The following is an 8,675-nucleotide window of genomic DNA, read 5'->3' on the forward strand; positions in this document are numbered from 1 at the left end:
CTACGTTCTAACCTATCAGGGCAAGCAGCTTCTTTATTTAATCAACCAATGACACTCCTCCCACCTACGTTCTAACCTATCAGGGCAAGCAGCTTCTTTATTTAATCAACCAATGACCTTCCTCCATCAATTAGGTATATCACCCATTTCCTTAACAGTTATAGCAGCAAAAACTACTTATATTTGTTAAAATTACTGTGCAATATATAGAATTGATCTTGCCTTCTATTCTCCTCAGGTTGTCAATCATAGGAATGAGTATGAAATGTTAGCTCATATCATGTCAACTTTAAAATCTTTTGACTACCTGAAAGTTTCATCTTGTAATAGTCTGTGAACCAAAAGGCTTTTCAACTTGGTCTAAACTTATCTAATTTACAAGATATTAAGTAGAAATAGATTAATTACAATAAAATATAATATTTAATTATCATCACTACTAAAATTAAGCATAGATATAGTTTGTTGATGTTGTAAGAGTTAACATTCTATCCATTAATTCTTAAAGTATAACAGCAAAGTAGTTGAGGATGGTTAGAGGCAAATGCAATTTATATCAGTCATCATTCTTGATATTAGCAGGGATTCAAACGTTTCTGCCAGAGGTTATTAGATTCATTATGTGGAATGCTTACTAGCACTTAAATGTATTTCACAATATTTACATTGCTCCTTAAACTTGTTTGTAATTTTAAAGTTTTGTAATTAGCTCATACAGAATCTTCTAGAAATCATCACTTATTACTCATCACTCATCACTATGCTAATTTCAATGAGAAGCATGAAAGGAAGAGATAAAACTAATGTTTGAATGGGAGAAGATCACAGAGGCCCCTACTTTGTCAGCATCAAAGAAGGCTACATGCTCTTTGCACACACAGCCTACCTTCTCCACATGAGAACTTTGCACCTACAGCCTATCTTGTCCTCATGATTTGTTTTGAGAACTGTACACACAGAGCCTATCTTTTTCTCCTGATCTGTTTTGAGAACTCCTTGAACACACAGTCTATCTTCTCCACATAAACTGTTTTGAGAACTCTTTGCACACAGCCTATCTTCTTCCCATGGTCTGTTTTCAGAGTGTTTGCCCTGGAGCAATCATTTCTATTGTTGTATCAGCAGGGGAATTCGAGTTATCCTGAGAAATCTTACCTTTCAAACATATCTGCCTCCAGTCCTGCTGTGACTAAACCTGACTGCTATCCACCATCAAAGCAAATCAAGACTCTAAAATCACTACATATAACTAGCCACTATATTATTGTTTTATTGCATACATAAGTAGATTAGTACAGCCATTTTTTTATGTTTGTGGTTGAAAATCACGTTTCTGTAACTTATGCCAGAGGCTTTGGGTTATCTTCAGCATGTAATGAGAACTTCTCATTAAAGGGATATTTTCCTTTTAATGTGTTTCCAATAAACTACAATACATAGGTATTATTGATAGATTGTTTGGCCTGAGATGAGTTATTTCTACAATCCTTCTTGGGGGACATATTTATCATTAGGGATCACGTGCCTAGTTCACAGTATGGTGCCATGGTTGGCCACTCATGTGGTAATGCATATGAACTATAGTAAATTCTCAACTTCAAAAACTCATATGAACATTTTGCACTTTTAAAAAAATACCTATTTCCAATAAGTGAGCCCTGAAAGGTTGAAAGCACCCACTTATCAGGCTAATACCATGAGCCAATCCTCTACCTTTTCCTTCTTTCTGTTTTATACTCATTGTTTTTCTTGATTTTTATCATAGATTTGAAATATAGTTTGATAAACTAAAATAGCTCATGTATAATTTAGTGGTAATAATTACTCTATTATGATGATTATTTGGTTGAAAACATAACTTTTCAATCAGAGCTGATATATTTTCAGAGTACATGGACCAAATTTTATATATTTTTCACAATGGAATAATAGAATGTTTATATAGATCTGTAATGATGGTTTGAAAGACCATTCTTTAATTGGGTTTTCTATAGATATGATTCTGATTGGTCCAGGTGTGACCGGCGTCTTTATGTATTAACAGTTCTTCAGGTGATTTAAATGCTTTATCAAGACAGAGGCCCACTGATCTATGAATTGGATGTGCATTTGCAGCTTAAACAAATAATACTTAATGACCAAAGCTGAATTACTTAATTAATTGGTTAATTAGTAGACTAGACCAATATTTGCAACTATGAATAGCCCATGTGAGTCCTCTCCCATTTTCACATATTTCCATCAGTTCTGCATGCATGCATTTCTGATAGTGACTCACCCAGATATTCCCATCTTGATGATAGGGTTTCCAGTTTCTCCCAGTGTCACTGTAGAGCATCCGATACTGCGTCACCCAGTCAGAACTGCTATACCTTCCTTGGGTTGCAATGGCACTGATCTGCTTCCGATTGCCAAAATCAACCTGAAGCCATTGATAGTGGTCACTGTCTGATGGTGACCATCCCCCAGCACCTGAAATGGACAGAAGCAAAGGGGAAAATGGAAGTTTAACACTGAACTCTTAAAATTAAAAATGAATTATTCTATATATCTTAATTGGCCTTTTCAGTGCTATATTTCATAGATGTATTATGAAGTATCCTTTATAGATGCCATTGGGACTCCAACTAATATTCTTCCAGATGGGTAACATTGGTTCTTTAACCTCTTTATGGTGTAATTATGTGCTCATTTTCTCCTGAGCAAATGTCTTCATAATTCCTCAATTAGATCTTATTAGTATATGTCAAAGTCTAATTGACTGAAGGTTGATCAATTTGCCATGAACTCTTCTGTTAAAACCATAAGGAAAAATATGTAGTTATGCTTTTCCTTTTCCTCGTGTGAGGTTTTACCATTTAGCAAATTATAAACAAAACAAAACTCAATTATAACAACTTTCAAATATGTTTTGTTTTAAGAAGTTCAGAATCAAAGCCTGTAGATTCCCTGTTTCTTAAAATAAATTACAACTGGATATTAAAGCTTTGGACTCATGAGAGGTGAGGTATGTTGGAAATGAACCACTCATATTAGAAAGGGATATTGTTACTTGGTAATAAAGGCAGTGTTACTTGATAGCCACATGTTATATAAATTATTTGAGACACTAGACAAAATTAAATGTCTTTGAGAAAATATGATACTTGACCAGCAAAGAGTAAGAAAGGAGAATTTTTTGAAGTCAAATAGAGTTAACAGAGATTAAAAGGATTCAAATTCTGGTCCTATCTGTGACTGCCTACAAATAAATAACAGAAAGTATGGCAGAGAAAGTTTGGCGTTTAGAGACGCTGAAGAGAATAATTGATAGATTTCAGCAAATTATCCAAGACAAAGCATATCAAAATATATTTATTGTTTTAAAGATAAAAGATTTAAAGACAGAGAATATAATCGATTCTCCTAGGATAGTCAGTGATGCAGTATGTTTTTAACAGTGTTTGTTTATTTGGGATATATATCATTTTGAATGATAGTAAAACAGCTTTCGAAGCAACTAAGAAAACTGAACAAATATGCAAAGACTATTCTGAGAACTGAAATCTGACTCACATAAGAGGATGGATAAGTGAGGCGAGCCATGTGAGTTTCCAGATTTGGAAAAGATTTCCTTCCTAGGTGATGACATGAAAAGAAGATCCAATAAGAGTTTAAGAGTGTCTCTGGGGCAGAAGCAGAACAAATTTGCAGCTACTGAGGAAACTGGAAACCACTGGGCAGAGTCTCATAAAGGAAGTGGCTTTGTAGGGAAAGATCATTGAAAATTCATCCTGAGTATTTATGAAGTCTGTATGGTAGATCAAATGTATGTTTTCAGGCCAACATTCCATGGGATTGGTTAAATGAAGTTCTGAGATGAACACCCAGGTGTTGTACAGGGTGGAAGAATTTGATTACAGACCACATCAGAATGGCTTTTCTTGTTGAACAAAACTAGTCAAGCAGTAGCAATCACAAGAAGGTCATCCATTAGCAGTAGGGATGGCATAGTTCATTGATGATGATGATGATGATGATGATGATGATGATGATGATGATGATTGATGATGATAATGATGGTGATGAAATAAGGGCTAGTCATTATACTTGAACAGAAGTTACTAGAAATCAGCTAAACTCATAAATAAACTCCTTGCTGAAACAGAAAACAACTCTAAGTCATGGCAGGCCATTAAAATTAAAAATATCCAACAACAATCACATTTATAATGTTCACTATAAATTCAAACCACTAGGTCTTTGGAGAAGCAGGAAAATAGGAGTCACAACCAGAGAAAAGTCACTATGCAGAAATGGATCTCAGAATGACAGATATAATACTAATTATCAGATAAAACTTGTTAATTATTAAGAATTGGTAATGCTTTTTTAAAGAATACACATAAAAATTTAAAAAGGAAGTAGAAAAATTTATGGGATAAAAATTATTAAAAGAGAATATAATGTAAACTTTAGAACTCATATATTTATGTGAGTGTGTGTGTGTGTATGCGTGTGTGCGTGTGTGTGTATAAAATTAGAAGACTACATGTCTATCTTCATAGAATATTGGATCCAACTGCACTTTGGATGCTAAACATTCTTCAAAGATCCCTGTGTTTGAAACCTTTGCCCTATTAGGTGCTACTAGTGGTTCTGATTGATACTTTAAGACATTGGAGTGACTGGGAGATACATTGGTCATTGGTAGTTTACCCTTAAGGATGATATTGGGACACTTTTCTCTCTCCTCTTAATTTATGCTCAGAGGTGGAAATATGAAGAAGCTGATAGGATGACTACCAACTATCCAGTTGGGACACTGTATATGTGTTGAAAAAAATGTTTGAAAGTCATTAAGTGCAAAAACTGAGAGTTTATTGAATCCATGCAGAATAAGCACAGATAAAAACATATAAGTGTACTTTTTCATCACTGCTAGAAAAAAATGTTAAAGATAAAATCTGCAATATCCTTAGAGGGCAGAAACTTTTCATTAGAAACAATACAGGCCAAAAAGCAATGGAACTGAATACTAACAGCAGGAAAGGAAAGAAACTGAAAAGTCTCCATGCGAACTTTCTATACTCACCAAAAACAGCCTTTAAGATAAAGTAACACAATAATACTTATTTTAAAAGCTGTAACAATTGATTACATATCTGTTTATATTGCAAAAAAGATAAAATAGACAATTTTGGATTGTTTGTTATTAGAATATCTGCGTAAAAAAATAGGCTAGGGATGGTTCAGTGTGCTAATACATGTTAAATAATTGTGTTTGAATTTTCTCTGAAAGATAATTGATTGTTTAGGACAAAAGCTTTTCATTATAGCATTTATAGTATATAAAGTAGCAAACTGTGGGGCTATGATAGACTCAAGATGAAAGACTAGACATAGAGAACCCTAAGTCCTCTACTTCACGCATTGAATGGTAATCGATAGAGGCTAATTCTTGGGCCAGGTGCCTTTTCCATTACTGGTTGGATACTGAATATTTTAGGCTGTGCATGTTATGTCATTGCTCCTACAATTAGTTTATTTCTATTGGAATATAGCAATCGTATAGTTCTGTAAAGATAGTGTGGCTATGTTCTAATAAAAATGTGTTTATATTGTGAACTTTGATGAAAATGCCTCACTAATAAAAGGTACCAAGCCACATGACTAACACAGACAAGAATTATGGATCATATTAAAATGTACAAATTAGTTAATAAGAAGCCTGAGCTAATAGGCCAACCAGTTTATAATTAATGTAGGCTTCTCTAAGTTTCTTTGGGACTGAATGGCTTTGGGACCAGGTGTGTGTGTGTGGTGGTGGTAGGAGAGTGACAAAAAGCGCTATCAACTCTTAGCAGTGCTTTAATACAATACTTATATTTGAAAGGATTCAAAAGATGAATTAATTAACAAATGTCATTAATGACGAATGTGACACTAATAGACTTGCTAGTACTCAAGTGGTAAACCTCATGAGGCCCCAACACCAGACATAAAACAACAGGAAACTAAGGAATGCTGAGAGAAGGAGAGATTTTGCTAAGTCATCAGTCCTAAAAAGAAGTATACAAGTAACATACAATTTGACTTTATGTTATTTGTATACATACAAGTGGGTGGTACAATTTGGAATGACAGTTAAAGTAAACAAGGCAGAGGGAATTAGAGAAAGAGAGAATAGGGAGTGGTGAATAGGAAGGGTTGGAAAAGGGAAATAAGGTCATTTAATTTTAATTTTTTTAAAGAAATAGAATTATTTTATTTTCAATTAAAAATTAAAAATTTCCCTGTATCTAATACATCAAGATATTTAGAAAAGGCATATATGTATGGTATCTTAACTGCTTATTACTAGCTATAGAATGTATGTGTGTGTGCGTGCATGTGTGTGTGTTTGTGTGATCTGTCACAATTGCTTGTCAGTTCTTAGTCTACCGTCAGACAGCATTTTAACAGAGTGATCTTTGCAAAATATACCCAAACTATCTCATCCATTTACCTTTAAATTATCTCTACTTTTTCCAGAGCTTAGCCTCCTGCCATCACGTGGAGGAGACACAACCAGAACATATTATCAACACATTCACATGTGTTCCCTCAACTTAGCTAAGCAAAGTTTTACTTAAGTATCAGAATGCTTCCTTTACAAGGTGTTTCACACAGTGGATGCTCTGAAGAGCCCTCCAGGCCTTCCCTTACTCCTGGGAATCTCACTTTCTCAGTTTCTAGAAACCCTGCAGGACACAGAATTTGGGAACAATTGCTCTTCAGGAACTTCTTGAAAATAATATAAAAAGAAAGTTTCCCAACTTAATGTCCCCTCCTTTTCTGTTCAAATGGTATGAATCTGTTTCCTGGGGCCATCAAGGGCTGGTACCTGCTGTGATTTATTAAAGTTCTGTGTCTCAGAGTTCCCTGAAGGATTGATGATCGTCTTCATTGAGATTGGGCCATGACTTGGCTTCTCTCTTTTCTGCATAATTCCTTCTTCTTCCTCAGGTATTCATCTCCAACGTATTTCTTATTTAATTATCTCATTCATGCCACTACTGAAGCTAAAATTTGCAATCTGAGAATTCTAGTCTGCCAAAGCTCTATTTGACCATGTATCTGTCAGTCTGCTCATCATCAGTGTGTTATTTGCCCTGGGCTTATACTTGCTTATTATCTACTTGTTGACTTTATATTTCTTATGGCTAAGAATCATCTACCTGTTTCTAGAATTCTGTGAAATAAATTTGGGAGCCACAGATATATTTTTAGAATGATAATGTGCTTGGTCAAAAAATGACTACATTTACTTTTACTGGCAGAATTTTGAGGGAGGGTTTTAGGTAGCTCACATGGCCTCAAACTGGTTAAGTAGCTTGAACTCACTCACCTTGAACTCACAACCCTCCTGTGACTACTTCCCAAGTCTAAGTTTATAAACATGTGCCAACATATCCAGCTATATTTTCTTATTAGTTGAAGAGTTTCAACCCTTGAAGAAATTCCTTGCTAATTGCAATAGAAAAGTTCTATCTATATATTTCACAAAGCAATATAATGATTTTGCCAATGAAATCAACAAGCAATTAATATAAAGAGCATAGAGGAAGCAATATGTTCCATTGATTAGTGAAAACATTTTTCCTGTGACTCACTAATGAATACTCCAAAATAAATTTTCTTTATTTAGCCACTTTTGCCACATTGCTTTTCAGTAAGTAGGCAATTAACACACAGCTACTCAGTCCAATTTATCTCATTACTTTTAACAAGAAGGGATTTACTGTCAACTTTAAAGGAAACAAATATCTCAAGAAAGGAAAAGGTAAGTAAAACTTACTTATTTTTATTTTTAGCATATGCAAGTGGGGAGAGAATAGGTGATTAACTCAAGGAAAGCAAAAGTCAGTTTCCCAAGGAACATGGTAGAAAGATCAATATCAAGTTTCCCATTTTTCTTTGATCTATCAAGCATGTAATTTGAGGAAGTTGATTACTTTATTTATTTGGCTTATGAAACTCATAACCTCTATTGATTCACAGATTAGGAATGATTTATTTTAGATCACAAAAATCCCAAAACAGCATGTTGTAGGGAAGAAGTGTCTGTTCTGTCCCCCCATAACAGGTCAGAAGTGATCTGAGTACATACGGATGGAGTAAGGATCTCGAGTGTATGAAAGAGAGGTCGGAAAAAGAGGAGGCAGAGATGCTGATGCTAAAGAGTCATAAGTTCCTAGTATCTAGATTTGAGAAAGTTTTGCCTAAATACTAAGTAACTTGTATACTGCTACAGTACGTCAAAACTCATGTGCTAATGTCATAACCTTCCAATGTTCCTTCAATATGTATTTGGAACTCTTATTTTGTGCCCTTCCCTCAAGCTTTCAGCCATTCTCATCTCTGTCTCCACAGAGTGGGCACACACACACGTGTGTGTGTGTGCAGACATATTTTTACACTTGAAGCACATTGAGTTTGTATTCAGTCTTTGGGGATTGAGTGATTAATTATGATAGAGGGATGTGGGATGTTCTTCTGTATGTGTGTTGCTTTTCTTGGTTAATGAATAAAGCTGCTTTGGCCTATGGCAGGGCAGAATACATCCAGACTAGAAGATAGATAGATAGATAGATAGATAGATAGATAGATAGATAGATAGATAGATAGATAGATAGATAGATAGATGATAGATA

At 34.6% G+C, this 8,675-nt stretch overlaps 1 protein-coding gene across 1 annotated transcript in view; it reads right to left on the reverse strand.

The window, feature by feature from the left end:
* The window catches only part of Cntnap2 (contactin associated protein like 2), a 2,135,903-nt gene that overhangs the window by 1,512,489 nt on the left and 614,739 nt on the right, over positions 1–8,675 (reverse strand). The window contains exon 3 of the mRNA XM_005363796.2: positions 2,279–2,472. Within this exon, the coding sequence (XP_005363853.1) occupies positions 2,279–2,472 (194 nt within the window). The remainder of the gene's footprint in view (positions 1–2,278; positions 2,473–8,675) is intronic.

This window comes from Microtus ochrogaster, linkage group LG12, assembly GCF_000317375.1.
Source record: "Microtus ochrogaster isolate Prairie Vole_2 linkage group LG12, MicOch1.0, whole genome shotgun sequence".
NCBI classification, from domain to species: domain Eukaryota; kingdom Metazoa; phylum Chordata; class Mammalia; order Rodentia; family Cricetidae; genus Microtus; species Microtus ochrogaster.